Source organism: Lupinus angustifolius, chromosome LG06, assembly GCF_001865875.1.
Source record: "Lupinus angustifolius cultivar Tanjil chromosome LG06, LupAngTanjil_v1.0, whole genome shotgun sequence".
NCBI lineage: Eukaryota > Viridiplantae > Streptophyta > Magnoliopsida > Fabales > Fabaceae > Lupinus > Lupinus angustifolius.
The window spans coordinates 443,095-465,110 of NC_032014.1; the positions used below are offsets into that span (position 1 = coordinate 443,095).

Consider the following 22,016-nt stretch of genomic DNA (forward strand, 5'->3'; position numbering starts at 1 on the left):
AAAATTCAATTTGTGTTGATTATTAGGTACAAAAAAGATATTATATTCTCTTGTGTAACACTGTATATATAAGTTTATATTACTTGATGAATAAGATACTCTTTTTCAAGCCATGATGAATAAGAAGCTGTGAAATGAATGAATGTGTGGAACACTTACTGTTCTGTAATTCTAGTCCTTCATTACACCAACCAACACTCCACTTAATGCCCCTCCCTTCTCCAGAAAGAAGAAAAACCTCTTACATTGTCATATTCTTACATTCTCATTTATAGCCCTTGATTATCAAATATTTCTTGTCCTTTTGTGTTTGGGATACAAAGAACCAAGAGTTGTATCCCAACACTAGATACTATTCACTATTGCTATTAGAAGATAAAAACAACAACCCATTAGAGTTGTTGTAAAATAATGAACAAGAGGACATCATCTCCATCAAACATGTATAACATCATGGTTACCTTCATGACCTTGAAACTCCGATATTCAAGTAATGAAGGTTCATGGTCTTGCCACAGTATATGGTTTCTATTAATAAATAATCTTGCAAACTGCCGACAACATAATTGGACAAAATATATATATTTCAGGATTAATTGTTTAAATCATGATTCATTCATAGATTTACAATAAATTTATTAAGTTCTAAATCATTAATGTATTATCAATAAAGATTTAACATGTATACACTAACAGTATAAAAGTCAACAATCATCAACCATTAACATGTATACTCACTGCATACATATCAATAATGAGAATTTGATTAAAATCTTTAACTTCCATTACAATAATTCATCGTTTGTGAGAGCCATTGTTACTTGGACATGTACTCTTACCCATGCAATGATACTATAATGCTAGATAAAAAAAAAACAATAAGCTGAATAACATAGTGAAATAGATAATAACATTTGTTAGTACAATCAATGATATCCACACTATATGGCTAGAGTAATATGGTAAACAACAGAACATTATAGAAAATAAAATATAATATGGCAATTCTATGACAATTTAATAATACCGTTTTGGCGAGACAAAATTCTACGATAATATATATTGCTCAAGTTGTACCCGCTGAAAACTCTTGAGGATTTGGACATGATGGTGTCAATGGTTACCTCTAATGTAAAAAAAAGGAAATCAATTAATCCACATAAAATGCTAACAGCATCAATGTAATGTAATCAGGACGCTATATTACAGGTCATCAAAATCAAACCTATTGCAGGGTTTCAATAAAGGCCAAAATGGCAGTAGCAGTGAAATTGAAATACAGCTGATAAGGGCATATGATAGATAATCAATGGGATTTTTTCCCCAAATAAGATACAACACGCCTATTCAGAATATTTATCAAATATGCCAACAAAAACAATATACAAACAAAAATTATAAAAGACAAGAGTAATTTTAGAAATCATTTTAACCCAGAAGAAGAGTCTCAACAGCTTCGAAGAAAAGTGCAGACATTTCAGGGTTTGGAGTCTTGATTGCACATTTGACGCCAGGGTTCCCAATCACAGTGGTAAGTTCGATCAAGAATGGTATCCCTCGAGGGAGTTTAGCTGAGAAGTAAAACACATCCTGATTCGCGTTCTTGCGCTTTGCAATAAAGAACATGTTTGATGCAGCGAGTCGGTCCAGTGTTGCTTCAGCACTGCTAAGCACGATGGTTGGGAAGTCCTTGGAAATCTCATTTGAATCAGGAAGGGACCTCCATGTCTGCAGCACAGTTATAATCATGTATCCATTATAAATTTATAATACGTTCAAGTATTAATCAGAGAAAGTAGCAAAGCTGTTTAATTTGTGAAATGTTTCACACTGTACATGTTCTTCTTTTCACACTACAAAATAATAATAGCATGCAAGGAGGAAAAAGATTTTACACATGGAAGAACAAAAATTTATAGAATTATGAAGGGATCAAAGGAATGAAAAAAGATATACCTCTAAGAAATTGGAACGTTCCATTCTACCATCCTCACTAAAAAATACATGCAATGAGAATTTGTCATTGAAATACAGCACAGGCTGTTGATTGTTTTTCACAGCAACCTGTAAAGCTGAGCTAGGAGGACCTTGAGACAAATTCTGGAACATGACCATGGGAAGGAGTGTCCTAGCTGATGTTCCAGGTTGTATTTGTGGAACCTGAGGCAATGAAGAATCAATTAGAGCTTAATTTGACAAAAACATCCAGGAAAAACCATGTAAATATAATAAACCTGTAGGGGTCCAGCAGCTGCAAGACCGAATGTGTTCTTGTTGAATTGAATCATGAAGCCATCAAGTGGAACCTGAGTGGAGTTCTCAAACAACAAACTGTAAAATATTTGACCATCCCGTCTAACCACTTGTGCACTGATTTGTAAACCCTGACCAGTTGAAGCAGGTACTAAAATAGGCAATGGAGGCCTGCAACCAGAGCATAAGATCTAATTATTAATTAAGCCTGACTTCACGGACAGAGTAAGTAATTAATGTTTGACAAATTTCAAATTATTTTGATTGCTTGTTGAACTCGTGACTCTATTTAATATTATCATGTAGTTAATCACTATTTCTATACAAAAGTAAAATTGTTTTCATCACACAACAAAATGCATGCAATGCTTCTAAAACTCAAGACAAATTACAATAGATTTTTCATAGAAGTAATGCTTAGCTACGTTTACTTATGATCCCATGATCACTCACCCAGTAGGAGTAGCTGGCTGATCCAGAGGAACAATTGAATTATTATCCATGCCGATTAAATCACCAAGTAAATCTGGCACAGGTGCAACAGGTGGAGGTGTAGCTGGTGCAGCTGTTGCAGATGCAAGCGCTGATTGCCTGGCAGCAGGTGGTGATGCAACACCATTTGCAGGATTTGCAGATGACTCAGAATACCCTGTTTCACTTCCCTCGGCATAGTCTTCTTCCTCAGTTCTCTGAGCTGAAGAGAGTACACGAGTTACAAAGGCTTCTGGGGGCTTGTGATAAACTGAAGATAATGTAGCAATATTGGCAAGAAGCTCATCAAGTAGAGAAGGTTCGAGCTGATTTGAGTCATCAGTTATAACAGGCTTCTCAGCTAACACGACGTCCTTAGCTGCCTGAGGAAAACAAAGTAGATACACCACATGGACAGCAATACTGGTTATCCTTATCACGGAAAATTTAAGAAAACAATTCAGAAACAACTATTATTTGCATGGGGTTAGATAAAGACAGACCGCCTATTAATGGTTAAGGTCAGTCAACCCTAGTCGGCTAATATTTTGCACAGAATTGTAAAAGAAATTAACCGGTCCTCTGCAAAGAGTCAGCATTTATCCAAATATTATGTTGACCTCATATAGACAATAGTGCAAATAAAAGAGATTGGATTCAAATTGAAGAAATCAAACCTCGGGATCAGTTGAAAGAAGACGCCAATATATGTATGCACGATCTCGCAAATCAGGATTATCTGTCTCCACTGTGGCATTGTTCAAAACAACCTGTAATCATGAGTTATTAAGTGAAACTTGGAATGGCCTGAAGAATATGCAAACAACTCCCATAGTGGGAAAATAAGAAGAAGACACTATAAAAAGGAGGGTTTTTGAGTCATTAACCAAGAAATATGCTGATAAAATGGCAGATTTGTCTTTTAAATTTGAATCCGATAGTTATAGAATTTTTTCTAGACATAATCTCAAAGACGCACGCACCATTCAATCATGCAAGGATTCCATTTTGGGAGGGATAGAAAAATTATGCCTCTACGCATGTACAAACTATAAATTACAACTACCACACAAAGTCATAACAGGCAGATATGGAATAGACACAACTGTGTAATATATAATTATTGACATTAAAACTATAGACTGCTATATATGCCCCACTTAACAAGACGTATTCATACTTGGTACAAGAGTTGTCCAATTTGATTTTGACATCGAAAGATCAATACATATAGCATAGTGGCATGTTAATCCTATCTACATGAATAAAAATGCATTATGAGGCAGGACCTGAATCATCTGCTGTGGTCCCTCAGTTGGCTTCTTAAGGAAAAGTTTGACAGTAGCAGTCAGCAATTGTAGTTGGACTTGGGCAGGTTCTTCGGGGAAACTTTCCAAGAAACTTTCAAGAAGTTCATCAGCATTGTCAATTCTTTCCGCATATTCACCAATTATCCAGATCATTGATGCCTATCCACAAGGGAAAAAGGATGAGAAGATAAGAATGCATGCTAGAGCATAATGACAGTTAAAAGGCACACATAGAAACTAATACCTTGGCTTCCGGCTCATCCAAGGTGTCTAAGTTCTCACAAAGTGTAGCAATTATGGACTCATATCTGCAGAGTATAAAAATGATTCAAGCAAAGTTTGAAGTGTAATAGTAATTGCTAATTGTGCTATCTTGAATCTTCTCTCTCAAAAAAGAATGCAGATGGAAAAAATATAATATTACGTGTTGGGATATCTTCTAAATATATCTTTGATAACAATGATTGCCTCTTGAACCACATAATTTACTTTTATCTTGATCAACTCAAGTAAAACACTAATGCAACGTTCAGCTGCTCTTTCTAATTTGATGGCACAACGACCAATTGCACGTACAGCCTTTCTAACAAAATCTACATCAACTTCAGTAGCATACTCTTTAAATTCCAATAAAACCTGCAGAATTATAATAAAAAACACGCATCTTAATTGGCTCAAGTAAATGGTAAGTGTATATTGTTTTTTACATAAACGTATAGATTTCATTAGAGAGAATCATCGGGGATGTGATATCCTGCTCAAAATTGTGGGTATCCCCATCACAAGATTACTGATTACCATATCTTCGATAAGAAACTTTTTGTACTCATTACAGAAATCACTTCTTATCATAAGAAACGATAGGGAGTAGGAGGAAAATATGAACTGGCAACTATATTATGGACAAATTACCTGGTCTATATTTCGGTCTGAAGCAAGTTTTATCATAATTTCCAACTTTTCCATTTTCACATATATAGGATCATTGTACTTGCAGAAGAACACCTGCATATAGAACAAGAGCTCCATAAGCATCACATCCACCACAATGGAATAGAGAAAATCTTCAGTAATGAACAAGGGTACAAGTACTCTGACAATTTGATGAAGTAATATTCAAATCACTACCTTAATTTCATGAGCAAGAATTGTTGGTCTTCTTTGTACTATAAGATTGATATTACGCAATGCCACATATTGTATCTCAGGTTCTGCAGAGAGTAACGTAACAAGAGGAGGGGCCATCTTTTTGCAAAGATTCCGAACTACATCAGTACTGGTGATAAGCTCCATTTGTTGAAGGATCATCTAAAGTTGTTATAAACTGTTATTAGAAAACCATAAACAATATGGTATCCAAAGCATCGATGTCGACATATGGTAACACAGGATTAAAAAAGCACCTTAACAGCTGAAAGAACAACTGCACAATTCGCATGCTGTAATCGTGGAGTAACTCTTTCTACTATGTTTTCTGCTTCACGGGCATCAGCAGCCTTGTATCTTGAAAGAGCATCCAATATAAAAACTTGACCCCATCTGGCACGTGAAGCAAAAGCAAGTGCTGTTAAGATCAGATTAAATATATGATCATAGATGGACAAAGACAATCCAAAATGACAAGTAAAGCAATAACCAATAAATTTTACAGTCAATAAAACAGCTTAAAAACAGAAGAATATAATGAATAGTGTTTGGTTGATCTATAAAATACAGAACAATCTAACAAACTAAAAAGTGGCCCAGGCATATAACATTAGAAAGTGTGTTTACACTTTTCACCAATTACACATACCTGCACAGGTAGGAAAAGATAAAAATAAAAATGAAAACATATCGGGATGTAATAGGTACTTAGGTAGAAGTGAAGAAAAGGATAGAGAAGCACTTGTAGATAATACAACAATCAAGCTTTAATCCCACTAGTTGGGGAGTGAAGCACTTGTAGATAATAACAGATTTCCTCAAGTGTTACTTTATTTTATTATGGTTATAATCTTTATTAAAGATGGGTGATCAAAACATATAGACCTAATGGAACAAAATCATACCTGAAATCAGATGCAAATGATGCACATTCAAATTAAGCAGGTAACGGTGCAATAAAAATATGAGAACTGTTTACAATTTCAATTAGGATAGAAAACATACAATATGAACTTACTCTGTACATTCATTTAATGCAGTAAGGAGCTTTGTCAGGGTGGGAACAGTGATCTCAAAGATGGGTCTAGTACTATTTTCCTGAATTTCAGCAAGGGCTGCCACAGCATTGGCTACAACCATTGGATTATTATCAGATATCAAATCCTTCAGGGATTCCAAAAAACCACGGTCCTCAACTAACTCAGCATTTATATCATAAAGTTTAGCAACACAAATAGCTGCTGTCTTACGAACATATGGATCATCATCCTGTCAAAATATCATAAAGACATGAGAGTTACAATCAGGGCAAAAGAGAAGGAAAAAACTTTGGTACTGTTGTCAACACAGTAAGAACTAAGAAGTCATAACCAGAGGAATTTCAAAGTTAACAAAAGGTACATATAAGTTATAACAGCACTGAACAATAGTACCTTCAGGCATCTTTGAAGGGGATCACATAGATACTCAGTAATTTTATCAACACGAATGCAGCCCATTGTCCTCACAGCTAAGGCACGAATCAAAGGATTTGGATCTTGTGAATCCTGTGCAGCGTTTTATAAAAAGACATGAGAGAAAAATGTATCATTACAGCTCCAGATGAGAACAAGTGCAGAATATTAAAATCAAGAAAAAGATACCTTTTGCTAACCAAAAAAAACAAAGTCTTCATTCAAAAACTAAAAAATCACCTTCTTGATCTGTTAAGTACACCACTTTCCAATAAAGACTATGCTTTCATATAAATACATCTCTTGGAGAATAGATCTCATCTCATCAACTAAAGGTTATGGATTGCGAATGAATTTCACAGGGTATAATAGTCAAGAAGACCCACAAATCCAAGAAATAAATGATAGCAAATAATAAGAAAAGAACTAAGAAAATAAGGTTGTACCTTGACAAATGTATTTACTGCAAGTATTGCTAGGTCAGGCTGGCTCTTAGCATAATTTATGAGATATAAGTAAACTAGCTTTTTAAGTTCCAAATTTTCTGTTTGCATGCAATTCACCACATCTGTGAACAATGACGATACATCTTTCCCAACAGTCATTGCTGCAATAACCTTTTTCACAGCATCTTTTCTTTTATCCTACAAAACATGAAACAAATAAGCGAAGATCACATGATTTTTTGCATACATTTTTCAGCTATATTACAAAACAAATCAGGGCAAATAGGTCCAAAAAAGAAAGGGTAGTTATCAAGTGAATAATTATTATGGTTGCAGTTCAAGCACTGAATTCGTAGGGTCAATTCACAAATCACGAGTTATCGATTACTCGATCAACGTTGTATCATTGAATTAACTCACGCAGGTTATAGAAGATCAATTTTACAAAATCAAAAACACGGAAAGTAGATCTATCGCAACGGATCAGGTATAGAAGAAAATGAAATCGGATCGAGAAAGAAGAGAAAAGGAACCTTGTACTGAGAATTGAGCTCCTCTTTGAGTTCGGGGATTTCACCTTTCTTGGTGGTAGAGAAGTATTTGGAATCGTTCCTACTCATCTTCTTCTCTCTCAATTCCTCTTTCGATGTGAATGGAATTAATCTCAATCAGTCAAATTAAACCGCTCTGTTTCATTAACAGGGGATGCATCAACGGCGTCGTTTTACAATTAGGAGAGAAGAAAAGATACTAAATATGCACTCGCTTCCCCCTTCTTGGGCCAATCCTTCAGTTTAAAACATTCTTATTTTTAGCCCAATACTTTGTCATCAAAACTCTTTCTGCAAATTATTAATCATTGACCGATGGGTGTTGGTTCAAGTGATACATACTTAATTTTATTTAAGTAAGATACAGGTTTGAGTCTTATAGATGAAAAATACCGGCTGGGAGAATTAGCCTCATATACTTATGGATGTTTTCAGCTCCCGACAGGATTGCCTCCAGTGCGATGATGCTGTGAAAAACCAAAAACAATTATTAATCATTGAAAATTTTAAAAGTATTAATGTATCAGAGTTGAGTAAGGATAAATTTAGAGACAATTGCGTATTTTTTACTCGTTTTTAGTAGTAAAAATGTGTTTTTATTATAATCAAAAGGATATATATGTAATTAAAAGTTGCATTTCCCCTTACCTTTTGAAGCATTTATCTATCCATTAATGGAGATGATCCTAACTAGGAGTGGCAACGAGGCGGTTCGGGTCGGGTTTGCACATACCCAAACCCAAATCCGAAATTCAAAACCTGAACCCAAACTCAACGGGGTTGAAAATAAAAATACTATCCTGAACCCGAAAAAAGCCCCGAAAATTATAACGTATTAAGAAAAATATGATTTTATTTTCGTGTAATTTTTCTCTAAAATTTCTATTTTCTATTATATTATTTCATTTCTTTTATGTTTGAAGATTCAATTCTATCTAAAGTAAAATTAGAAATTAAAAACATTTGACACATGATAGAAATTTCAATTTTAAATTGAATTATATTACTTTGGGGGCTTCGGGTTAAGGTTTTTGATATATCAAACCCGAACCCAAAATTTAAACTCGGGTAAAACCTGAACTCGAACCTAATCATATTGGATTTCCTAATTAAATTCGGATTTGATTCAGATGGGTAACTATAGGTTCAGTTTTTATTGTCATTCCTAATCCTAACTCATGAAAGTTATAGATGGATATAAAGATAAGATATTTCACATGATTGATGCACCCACGACAACAAAATAATTTAATGAAACAGTTGTTGTTTGTTACTCACTCTAATCCTCTTTATTGTGTATTTCGACAAAAAATGTTTATTTTTCTTACTTTCTAGATTATTATAAAATTGCAATTTTACTACATTTATTTAATATTGATCCTTAATTAGCCGTCTTACTGAAAGTTTTTAATGGGAGCAACTAGGAAAAAATAATACATAAAAATGTAAAATGTAAAATGTCTTATAAAAATCTTCTAACTGGTATCTTATACGAAGAAAAAACAATACTATTTTTCTATAATAAAAAACTAGGATCATAGACGATTAATTATATCTCATTCATGACAAACCTTTCATTTAATTTTAACATATTCAAGAATAAGGTATCCAATGTTTTTCTCCTGTACTATTTCACACAAAAAATTAAAAAATAAGAAATACAGATAAATGAGTTCAGTGTATACAAATTATGTTAAACTAAAAAAACTATATGCGATAATGATGTGATTTCTAATAGTTAGTTGTGTTTTTTTGTGTGTTAAGGTTGTCAGTTTTTTATTGTGTCAAATAACATGTTGATGGGACATACATGCATGGTTATATATGAAACTCGCTTGTCATTTTCATCATGGACCTTGTCACAGGTTATCTAAAGTCGCAGTCAGGTTTTATTTTTATGTCTACGGTCCGGTAAATTATTAAAAATAAATCATACGTAGTGACGGTATAAGTTTTATACAACGTTATTGTATCATCTACTATTAATATTTAATTATTGTTTACTTTTTAAAAAATATTCTAAATAAACAGTAAATGATATAGTATAAATCTTTATACAGTGTATAGAGTTTACGTCAAAATTATTAAATGGTATAAATCAAATATTTAAAGTAAATCATGTATTGATAATTTAAAATTAAACAAATTTATTCAAAATCAATAATAAATAAAGTAATTGATGATAGAATATGTAATAATTTGTCTTTGATACAATGAGACTGAAGGAATAGCGTTGGGAAGTTTTGGTCGCATGTTTTAAAAGTTGGATTAGTAAATAGGATTGAAGAGAACAATAACATTAGGGATGGTAACCTCAACTGTCAGGTGCAGGTAGTGTTTTTCTGTTCTCAAACCTACAATATTTGCGGGTACCTGTGTGGCTAGCGGGTATTTATGGGTACCCAATGAGTTTTTAATTTTAATTATATATTTATATAATTTGTAATAATCAAAATAATTGTTACATGACTAATATGATAAATTTATGATCACAATCAAATATGTGTAATTTATTATGAAATAATAATAAAGTATATAATATATAATCTTAAAATAATAATAAATATATATAAAAATTTAACTAAAAACTAAATATATAAATTTACAGGTACCCGCAGGACGGGTATCACAAAACCCGCTCCCACTCATAATCTATTATTATGGGTACCCGTTACGGGTATTTCCACATATACACATGGGTCGGGTTTATATTATTTCTTTTACCAACTTCCTCCCTCAATTACTGAAATTCAGTCATTGTAACTTCAAAAAATCTTGTGCATCATGTTTATGGATTTCCCAACAACAAAAAAAGTTAACATTTTTTTATGAACAATTATATCTTAAGCAAATCTATTTTAGATTTGTCATCTCGCAACATGTATCATTCTTAATAAAAAGGTCACACATTTAATATTAGGATATTTAAACCAATAAAATGATACATAATAATCGACAGAAAAATAAACTTATTACTTACTCATTTTGAAGAAGATAGAAATGATAATAATTTGTTTATGGCAAATCAAAAATCACCCTAAACAAAAAATGCTCATGAATTACATATCATGGTGTGTGATTTAGTAATCAATAAAAATTATGTTGAACTGTGAGGGCATATAATTGGTTTATTTATTTGGTAAACCATAAAAATATTATTTTGATTTTTAAATTTGTTATCATGTTTTTTTGAATGAGAGACTAGTGAGTATAATGTTAAATTTTATATTTTTATCCTTCCATGGAAAAGGCTTCGATGGTACAAACAAATTTTATTTCAATGATCTATATGTCTTGAAGGGATTAATCTTCAACTATCGATTTTGCAAAAAAACTCATATGCATACCAAAAGATATAGTAAACTTATTTGAAAGTATGTTACTCTCCATGAATTATGTACTCAACAATATATACACAAACAAATATACAATAAAAAGTTAGAATTTGAAAACATCTAAAACATAAACTAAAGGCAAATACAATATAAAAATACACAATATGAAAATATCATGTGTTTAAATTTCACAAGCTCAGTGGCTTTATTTGTCCATAATATACTTGTATACTAGAATCAACATTTGGATCATCTTTCATATGAATATTTCTTCAAGTTCTCATGCTTAAAGGGAATCAAACATGTACCACTTGAATCAACGTCCGTTGGTAAAATAATATCGTATTTGAGAGATGATTTAACTTTCCCTAACCACTAAAATTGATATTATTAATAATTTAAGTGTATTAAAAAATGAAATATGAGTATTTGTTTATATTATTTGACACATGCGTGGTTGGTGTGTTTGAGCAGGCACAGCTGGTGTTCAGCGGAACCCAGCTGGCACTGTACGGTAACAAATACGCAGCTAACGTCGCCGTTTTTGTCTCTTCCCTTTTTTCTCTTTTCTTTTTCTATTTTCTGTTTCCTTCGAAATTGATTAATTAATTCCGACCAGTACACATGTGAGGACCACTGTCCAGAGACACCAAATCACATTCTTGCCCTCCTCCTATTAAACACAATTCTGTCTGAGACGGAAACATTCACATATATGTCCAGCAAATATTTTTTTATCTACAAGACTTGAACCTGAGATTTTGCTCAAGAATAATCAAATATATACCACTTGAACCTGAGATTTTGCTCAAGAATAATCAAATATATACCACTTGAACCAACATCAATTCTTATATGATTATCGTTGCATTGTCTCCATGCGTCCCATTTGCATTGAAGAAGTGAGCACTTGTAATTTACTATCTGATCTTAACCTTAAAAAATATAGACATACAATCATTTTTCTCTCAAACCATTACTGATTGAATTTAATAGATATGTATTAAGGATATGAACATTTGTTTACATATACATAAATATTACATCATTAACCATTTGTTTCCTATATTGAAAAAAAAAACTATTTTAATAGCAAATTAAAACTCATATACATAAAGAATGAATGATGCGTTATTAATATTATAATTTTCTTACATATTGCCTAATGCACACTCCATTTTCTCTTATTTTTATGTTACAAATTTGTCATTTACTTAATTGCATTTTACCTAACTCACTATTTTTTATTTCAAATTGGATTGATATCATATATTTCAATTACAATCCATGTATATTTTTTGTAAGAGTGGTTAAGTCACTAAAACTACTTTGATTTATATAATGATATAAATGATACATATTATATAAAAGTATATATAAGATAAGATAATCCTACTAAGGTTTACTATTAGGTAGGTCAATGACCAACATTATTAGTAAAAAATGACTTGATCAACAAAAACATCAATTCATATCGCTGGGTAAACTTTTTTAATGTTATTAACTAATTCAAAACTAAAGAAGCACTTGAAACATTTATTAATCTAGCATGGGACGGATCAAAACTGATAAATTAAACTTCGACAACTTCACATCTTGAACTTGAAGGCTGTTGTGTTTTTACATAAGCATTATAGTATAATTGATGTGAACTTTTCCTATATATAGATGAGGAAAAAAACTGTATACTCTAATATAGCGTATAAATTTTATGTATTATCACTATATTATTTACAATTTATTTTTAATTATCATTAATTTTTCAAAAAGTAATATAAATAAATAATAAATAATGTTAAATTTTCACACTTGACAATACATCATAGAAGGATATAGTTTGGCACAATAAAATTATGTGTTATTTTTTTTTGGTTTAACACGGGATGTTTGTATTATATGCAATTCTATCCGAACCGAAAATATCTACAGATATGTTAAATTAATTCTCCTAGCAAGTATTTTTCACCTACAAGACTCGAACCCACCTTACTTAAAGGGAATCAAATATTTAACGCTTGAACCAGCGGAAGAAAAAAAGAAGAAGAAAGGAATAGAACTACAGAAGTCAAAGTTGTCATTAACCTGAATATCTGTCATAAACGGTAAAATATAACGACGGAGAGAGAAAGAGAGATACTGTGACTAAATCTGAAATTTAGGAACGTGTTGAAGGGCAAATATGTCTTTTAAGAATTTATAAAAAGTTCCACTTCTTCCAACAACTCATCTCATTTTACAAACTACGCCGCCGTCTCTCTTCTTTCACTTTTCCGGTAACCCCTTCACCGAAGAAACCGGTTATCCCCAGTCACCGGTAACATAAAACCTTCACCGAAACGCAATCGTATTAGAGAAAACCCTGTTTTACGAAACGGCGTGCATGTTGATGAAACGGCGACGTTTTGTTATGAACAATTGGAGAAGAGTGGGGAAGAGGAATCGAACGAATACAACGTAGTAATCTTGATTGATTTTGAAGATGGGGAGAACGGTGGTGGTGGGAGTGACGGTGAGTTTAGCGGTGGCGGCGTGTGCGGTGGCGGCGTTGGTGGTCGGAGAGAGAGTGAGAGGGAGGAAGAAGTGGAAGAAGGTGGTGAATGTGCTGAGGGAATTGGAAGAAGGGTGTGAAACTAGGGTTGAGAGATTGAAGCAAGTGGTTGATGCTATGGCGCAAAATTATTAAATGGTATAAATCAAATATTTAAAGTAAATCATGTATTGATAATTTAAAATTAAACAAATTTATTCAAAATCAATAATAAATAAAGTAATTGATGATAGAATATGTAATAATTTGTCTTTGATACAATGAGACTGAAGGAATAGCGTTGGGAAGTTTTGGTCGCATGTTTTAAAAGTTGGATTAGTAAATAGGATTGAAGAGAACAATAACATTAGGGATGGTAACCTCAACTGTCAGGTGCAGGTAGTGTTTTTCTGTTCTCAAACCTACAATATTTGCGGGTACCTGTGTGGCTAGCGGGTATTTATGGGTACCCAATGAGTTTTTAATTTTAATTATATATTTATATAATTTGTAATAATCAAAATAATTGTTACATGACTAATATGATAAATTTATGATCACAATCAAATATGTGTAATTTATTATGAAATAATAATAAAGTATATAATATATAATCTTAAAATAATAATAAATATATATAAAAATTTAACTAAAAACTAAATATATAAATTTACAGGTACCCGCAGGACGGGTATCACAAAACCCGCTCCCACTCATAATCTATTATTATGGGTACCCGTTACGGGTATTTCCACATATACACATGGGTCGGGTTTATATTATTTCTTTTACCAACTTCCTCCCTCAATTACTGAAATTCAGTCATTGTAACTTCAAAAAATCTTGTGCATCATGTTTATGGATTTCCCAACAACAAAAAAAGTTAACATTTTTTTATGAACAATTATATCTTAAGCAAATCTATTTTAGATTTGTCATCTCGCAACATGTATCATTCTTAATAAAAAGGTCACACATTTAATATTAGGATATTTAAACCAATAAAATGATACATAATAATCGACAGAAAAATAAACTTATTACTTACTCATTTTGAAGAAGATAGAAATGATAATAATTTGTTTATGGCAAATCAAAAATCACCCTAAACAAAAAATGCTCATGAATTACATATCATGGTGTGTGATTTAGTAATCAATAAAAATTATGTTGAACTGTGAGGGCATATAATTGGTTTATTTATTTGGTAAACCATAAAAATATTATTTTGATTTTTAAATTTGTTATCATGTTTTTTTGAATGAGAGACTAGTGAGTATAATGTTAAATTTTATATTTTTATCCTTCCATGGAAAAGGCTTCGATGGTACAAACAAATTTTATTTCAATGATCTATATGTCTTGAAGGGATTAATCTTCAACTATCGATTTTGCAAAAAAACTCATATGCATACCAAAAGATATAGTAAACTTATTTGAAAGTATGTTACTCTCCATGAATTATGTACTCAACAATATATACACAAACAAATATACAATAAAAAGTTAGAATTTGAAAACATCTAAAACATAAACTAAAGGCAAATACAATATAAAAATACACAATATGAAAATATCATGTGTTTAAATTTCACAAGCTCAGTGGCTTTATTTGTCCATAATATACTTGTATACTAGAATCAACATTTGGATCATCTTTCATATGAATATTTCTTCAAGTTCTCATGCTTAAAGGGAATCAAACATGTACCACTTGAATCAACGTCCGTTGGTAAAATAATATCGTATTTGAGAGATGATTTAACTTTCCCTAACCACTAAAATTGATATTATTAATAATTTAAGTGTATTAAAAAATGAAATATGAGTATTTGTTTATATTATTTGACACATGCGTGGTTGGTGTGTTTGAGCAGGCACAGCTGGTGTTCAGCGGAACCCAGCTGGCACTGTACGGTAACAAATACGCAGCTAACGTCGCCGTTTTTGTCTCTTCCCTTTTTTCTCTTTTCTTTTTCTATTTTCTGTTTCCTTCGAAATTGATTAATTAATTCCGACCAGTACACATGTGAGGACCACTGTCCAGAGACACCAAATCACATTCTTGCCCTCCTCCTATTAAACACAATTCTGTCTGAGACGGAAACATTCACATATATGTCCAGCAAATATTTTTTTATCTACAAGACTTGAACCTGAGATTTTGCTCAAGAATAATCAAATATATACCACTTGAACCAACATCAATTCTTATATGATTATCGTTGCATTGTCTCCATGCGTCCCATTTGCATTGAAGAAGTGAGCACTTGTAATTTACTATCTGATCTTAACCTTAAAAAATATAGACATACAATCATTTTTCTCTCAAACCATTACTGATTGAATTTAATAGATATGTATTAAGGATATGAACATTTGTTTACATATACATAAATATTACATCATTAACCATTTGTTTCCTATATTGAAAAAAAAAACTATTTTAATAGCAAATTAAAACTCATATACATAAAGAATGAATGATGCGTTATTAATATTATAATTTTCTTACATATTGCCTAATGCACACTCCATTTTCTCTTATTTTTATGTTACAAATTTGTCATTTACTTAATTGCATTTTACCTAACTCACTATTTTTTATTTCAAATTGGATTGATATCATATATTTCAATTACAATCCATGTATATTTTTTGTAAGAGTGGTTAAGTCACTAAAACTACTTTGATTTATATAATGATATAAATGATACATATTATATAAAAGTATATATAAGATAAGATAATCCTACTAAGGTTTACTATTAGGTAGGTCAATGACCAACATTATTAGTAAAAAATGACTTGATCAACAAAAACATCAATTCATATCGCTGGGTAAACTTTTTTAATGTTATTAACTAATTCAAAACTAAAGAAGCACTTGAAACATTTATTAATCTAGCATGGGACGGATCAAAACTGATAAATTAAACTTCGACAACTTCACATCTTGAACTTGAAGGCTGTTGTGTTTTTACATAAGCATTATAGTATAATTGATGTGAACTTTTCCTATATATAGATGAGGAAAAAAACTGTATACTCTAATATAGCGTATAAATTTTATGTATTATCACTATATTATTTACAATTTATTTTTAATTATCATTAATTTTTCAAAAAGTAATATAAATAAATAATAAATAATGTTAAATTTTCACACTTGACAATACATCATAGAAGGATATAGTTTGGCACAATAAAATTATGTGTTATTTTTTTTTGGTTTAACACGGGATGTTTGTATTATATGCAATTCTATCCGAACCGAAAATATCTACAGATATGTTAAATTAATTCTCCTAGCAAGTATTTTTCACCTACAAGACTCGAACCCACCTTACTTAAAGGGAATCAAATATTTAACGCTTGAACCAGCGGAAGAAAAAAAGAAGAAGAAAGGAATAGAACTACAGAAGTCAAAGTTGTCATTAACCTGAATATCTGTCATAAACGGTAAAATATAACGACGGAGAGAGAAAGAGAGATACTGTGACTAAATCTGAAATTTAGGAACGTGTTGAAGGGCAAATATGTCTTTTAAGAATTTATAAAAAGTTCCACTTCTTCCAACAACTCATCTCATTTTACAAACTACGCCGCCGTCTCTCTTCTTTCACTTTTCCGGTAACCCCTTCACCGAAGAAACCGGTTATCCCCAGTCACCGGTAACATAAAACCTTCACCGAAACGCAATCGTATTAGAGAAAACCCTGTTTTACGAAACGGCGTGCATGTTGATGAAACGGCGACGTTTTGTTATGAACAATTGGAGAAGAGTGGGGAAGAGGAATCGAACGAATACAACGTAGTAATCTTGATTGATTTTGAAGATGGGGAGAACGGTGGTGGTGGGAGTGACGGTGAGTTTAGCGGTGGCGGCGTGTGCGGTGGCGGCGTTGGTGGTCGGAGAGAGAGTGAGAGGGAGGAAGAAGTGGAAGAAGGTGGTGAATGTGCTGAGGGAATTGGAAGAAGGGTGTGAAACTAGGGTTGAGAGATTGAAGCAAGTGGTTGATGCTATGGCGGTTGAGATGCACGCTGGTTTAGCATCTGAAGGTGGTTCTAAGCTCAAAATGCTTCTCACTTTCGTTGATAATCTCCCAAATGGGTAATTGCTCTGTTACTTTTTGCATTATTGGATTCCAATTTCTTTTATCCTTTCGTTGATTTGTTGCATTCGAAGTGTTGAGCATTTATCCAGAAGTGTTGTTTAGTTGATCCAGAAGTGTTTAAATTGTTTGATTCTTTAAATCTTTGATTCAAGTGTGTCATTTAGGTAACTCTTTCTGAGTTTAATGTTTACCTGTTTTTGGAGTTTCCTTTTAAAAAGGATGTGCTTGTAATTTTTATGTCATGCTGTGTGCATAATTTCATTTTCACACACATGCTTACATTTATTTGTGGTTTGTATATGTTTTGACTTTTGAAGCATGTGCATGTGTATGACATTTTTAAAATTGGGAATTTTTGGTTATCTTGACAATACTAACTGATTTCATGATCCCACTAAATGGAGCCTCATGCACTGTGCCACATCCAACAAATGGTTATGTACTATGATGTTTTGAAAAACCAGCAATGTGAAACATAATTGTTGCATCCTCTGGCAATGTGAAAGCTTTAATAATGGTTACACTTTACAAAATCTGTATGTTCATATTGTGTGGTTTATCATTTTTAGCGTTACTCAGTCAATAAATGGTTTATGCACTGTTTTGAAAATCAACATTGTGAAACACGACTGTTGTCAACACCTGGCAATGTGAAAGCTGTCACAATGGTTTATAGCGTGTCATTCATTTATAACCACTCGAGTGTTAGTTGGTCAAAAGACTGATATGATGGACCTGTAGATGCTGCTGTGAGCGCAATTGCAGTTACAAACATCATTTCCTTTAGTTAGAGATGTCAATGTTTGATTGTTTACATGTTAGAGTCTTATTGTGAAGTTATTTATTTTATATTCTTGTGTTTGAGGATTGCATATGAAACTGATATATTTATGCCTTTCTTTTATCAGAACTGAGAGAGGAACATACTATGCACTACATCTTGGCGGTACAAATTTTAGGGTCTTGCGGGTTCATTTAGATGGTCAACGATCTTCTATCTCAGAACATGAAGTGGAACATGAAGTAGAACGACAACCCGTCCCCCAACATTTAATGACCAGCACAACCGAGGTAACTTGTTTTAAACTTGACAAGATTGGTATTAGGGTTCCACGTCTTCATTTTATATTATTGAGTTTAATTGATTTATCGGCTTGCAGGATCTCTTTGATTTTATTGCATCTTCATTAAAGGAATTTATTGCGAAGGAAGGAGATGGTTCCAAGCTAGACAGAAGGGAACTTGGATTTACATTCTCTTTTCCTGTCAAACAAATGTCAGTTTCGTCAGGCATTTTAATCAAATGGACAAAAGGGTTTTCCATTGTAAATATGGTTAGTCAGTTGACTTTCAACCGTTTCTATGTGGAAAGCTTATCTTTATAGGGTACTTTGTGAAAGGCATCAATTCTTGCTTTGTTGCCCATGCTAAAACATGATCACTTTAGTGATGATTTATTCACAATTAAGGGGGAAAAGATTTCAAGCAGGGTAATGTTTGATTAGTAGACACATATATATTATAAATATAATATCACAATATATTAAAAAAAAATTAAGCCTCTCGTTTTCAGATTTTTGTGCAGTGGAATGAAGATCTTGATTTTGTGTCTTAGAGCAGGCTTCTAACTGTTAAGGCCCAATTATTATACTTTAAAAAGGCTATTTGTGTTTGTTCCTATTAAATATTTGCAAAATAAAGATGAAGATCCTATTCAAGTTGCACTTGGTCTTTCAGTAGTGATGATGTTAATATCAAAGCTATATATTATTGGTATTAAGAAGGGAAACTATTTGTTGTCAGGTAGGAAGAGATGTTGCTGCATGCTTGCAGGATGCCGTGACTCGAAAAGGCCTTGATGTACGGGTGGCTGCCTTGGTAAGGAAGTACTTTCCTTTCCCTAAAGTTATGGTTCAACTTTTCCCCCTTCGCCCCCATTTTACCACCATAAGCAATATTTGCATTTTCTTATAATCTTGACACCCTTGGGATTAAGGCATCTTCCAATTTCTGAGATCACTTTTGCCTTTAATGAATTGTGTTTTCTCGAATATATTTATTCTTATAGGACGCCTGAGTTTTTTTAGTTTGGGGGAAAACATGTGCTGCCATGTAAACTGAAGCCTTTTTTCTTTACTAGAGACATGATATCATGTTCATTTTAATCAGGTTAACGACACTGTTGGAACATTAGCTCTTGGTCATTATCACGATGCAGATACCGTTGCTGCAATTATTATTGGCACAGGCACAAATGCCTGTTATTTGGAACGAATAGATTCTATTATCAAGTGTCAAGGTCTTCTTACAGCATCTGGTCACATGGTATTGCTCTATCCTACTTTTGCCTTTTGTTTTTCAGTTTTTGTTTTTGAACTCATTATAGCCCTTCTGCCTTTTAGGTTGTCAATATGGAATGGGGAAACTTTTGGTCATCTCACTTACCGAGAACAGTGTATGACATTGATTTAGATGCTGAGAGCCCTAATCCAAATGATCAGGTTATTTTCTGCTTCTCACTACTCCTGTTGCTTGATTTGCATTGACTAAAATTTGGAGATTTTGGTGCAGGGTTTTGAGAAAATGATATCAGGAATGTATCTTGGTGATATCGTGAGGAGAGTCATTCTCCGGATGTCATTAGAATCGGATTTGTTTGGACCTATTTCTCCAAAGCTTTCAGCGCCTTTCATACTGAGGTGTGTACTGTATCTTAGTCGCACACTGTATATGTGGAGAAAGATACTAACGCTGAGAAAATATATACTATACAAAATATTATGTTAGTTCTGTGATTTAGATTTAAACTCTTTCCTTATGACACTTCAGGACTCCTTTGATGGCTGTCATGCATGAGGATGATTCACCTGATCTTAGAGAAGTAGCGAGAATCCTTAACGACATATTTGAGGTAAACAAGTTAGACGACACCCTAAGTTCTGTCCCTAAGTCAGCGTTTAGTTTCGGCATGGTTTTAAGCACATTCTTGGGAATGTTTCCCAGGATTGTGAAGACATAATGTGAACCAAACAATTGTCTAATTGAGTGATAGTCCGACAATTATTTATTATGATGGGGCGTTTTTGCTGTCTCAGATTAAGGATGTTCCTTTGAAGGCAAGAAAAGTTGTGGTGAAGGTGTGCGACGTGGTGACACGTAGAGCTGCACGATTAGCAGCGGCTGGTATAGTTGGTATCTTGAAGAAGATAGGCAGGGATGGGAGTGGTGGCATAACAGGGGGAAGGAGTAGAAGTGATATGAAAATGAAGAGAACAGTAGTTGCAATAGAAGGGGGATTATATTCTAGCTATACAATGTTTAAGGAATATTTGCATGAAGCTTTGGAAGAAATATTGGGAGAAGATATTGCAAAGCATGTTATTCTAAAGGTCACTGAAGATGGATCAGGCATTGGAACAGCACTTCTTGCTGCTTCATATTCATCATAAAATGTGGATAGGGTATAGCTGCTAAATATATATATATATTGGTTATATATACATATAGCCCTGTAAATCATAATTTATTATTCTCCATATTTAATTATTAATATCTCTGTAAAAAAGGAAGCTTTGTCTATTCTTTGATCAAGTTATCTTCCCGTGTAATTTTTTATTTCATTTTATGTAATTGATGTTTCTAATGAGTTGAGATGGTTTGGATGTATAAGATGATGGTACTATCACTACTATGGCTAATTGACATTTCTAATTCGTATGAATAATGGGTAAATATTTTTATGGTCAATCATATCTCCTAGCATATGGAGTGATACAAAGAAGTGAGACAACAGATTTGAACCCGAATAATGGAGTCTGGGTTTGGTAACTCTTGAGCAATATTTATAAGAAGGGTTGTTGTTATGCATTGTATCCTGGCGTTGATGGTGGCAGAGAACACCAAGCCTCTTCTCAACCTCTCATTATATTATACTCTCTTTCTCTCTCAAATATTAACCCTATTAAGTCTCTGTTTATATCTGCTATGAAATATAGAATTGGTTATTGGTTTATACATGTAACTTAGAGAATTTATTTCTAAATCAAAATTGTTTAATAGGACCAAGTTTATAAAATTAATGTTTTTTTATTGAGTAGCAATTGAATTATACTTGATCATCTAAAATTCAACTAACCCTAAATTTTGGCCATTCTTTGAATTCAGAATCATACAAAAAATTGACTTAATTTTAGTTTCAAACCAACTCCTTTTCCCAAGTTAGCATGATTATCATTGTAATTTTGTTTGTACGACTGATTCTTGAGATCAAAATTCTTTCCATCATCATTCCAATTCATGTAATCACGGAATCCCACAATATTTTGAGGTGTAACAATGTGTTGAACAAAATTTGTAGAACCTAATGATATTAAAGAACCAAATTCATAAATTGCTTATAAAAAGT

General features: G+C 32.6%; 2 protein-coding genes across 3 annotated transcripts; one reads left to right on the forward strand and one right to left on the reverse strand.

The window, feature by feature from the left end:
* Positions 1,243-19,538, reverse strand: LOC109348584 (beta-adaptin-like protein C). Its single transcript, XM_019589073.1, has 16 exons — positions 19,502-19,538; positions 7,614-7,706; positions 7,081-7,278; positions 6,614-6,727; positions 6,199-6,449; positions 5,438-5,573; positions 5,163-5,342; positions 4,947-5,039; positions 4,459-4,670; positions 4,279-4,342; positions 4,014-4,193; positions 3,402-3,494; positions 2,707-3,107; positions 2,235-2,424; positions 1,957-2,160; positions 1,243-1,728 (listed from the first exon to the last, which is right to left on the reverse strand). Exons 2-16 carry the CDS (start codon positions 7,698-7,700, stop codon positions 1,429-1,431), a joined length of 2,703 nt encoding a protein of 900 aa, XP_019444618.1. The 5' UTR covers positions 7,701-7,706; positions 19,502-19,538; the 3' UTR covers positions 1,243-1,428.
* Positions 13,182-21,202, forward strand: LOC109348585 (hexokinase-3-like). Of its 2 annotated transcripts, XM_019589075.1 has the most exons (10): positions 13,182-13,622; positions 17,510-17,607; positions 18,520-18,682; positions 18,772-18,945; positions 19,415-19,489; positions 19,781-19,936; positions 20,014-20,112; positions 20,183-20,310; positions 20,441-20,522; positions 20,707-21,202. In XM_019589075.1, exons 1-10 carry the CDS (start codon positions 13,446-13,448, stop codon positions 21,058-21,060), a joined length of 1,506 nt encoding a protein of 501 aa, XP_019444620.1. In that variant the 5' UTR covers positions 13,182-13,445; the 3' UTR covers positions 21,061-21,202. The 2 variants fall into 2 exon arrangements, with proteins under 2 accessions (XP_019444620.1, XP_019444619.1); XM_019589074.1 differs by lacking the exon at positions 13,182-13,622 and having other exon boundaries at positions 17,069-17,607.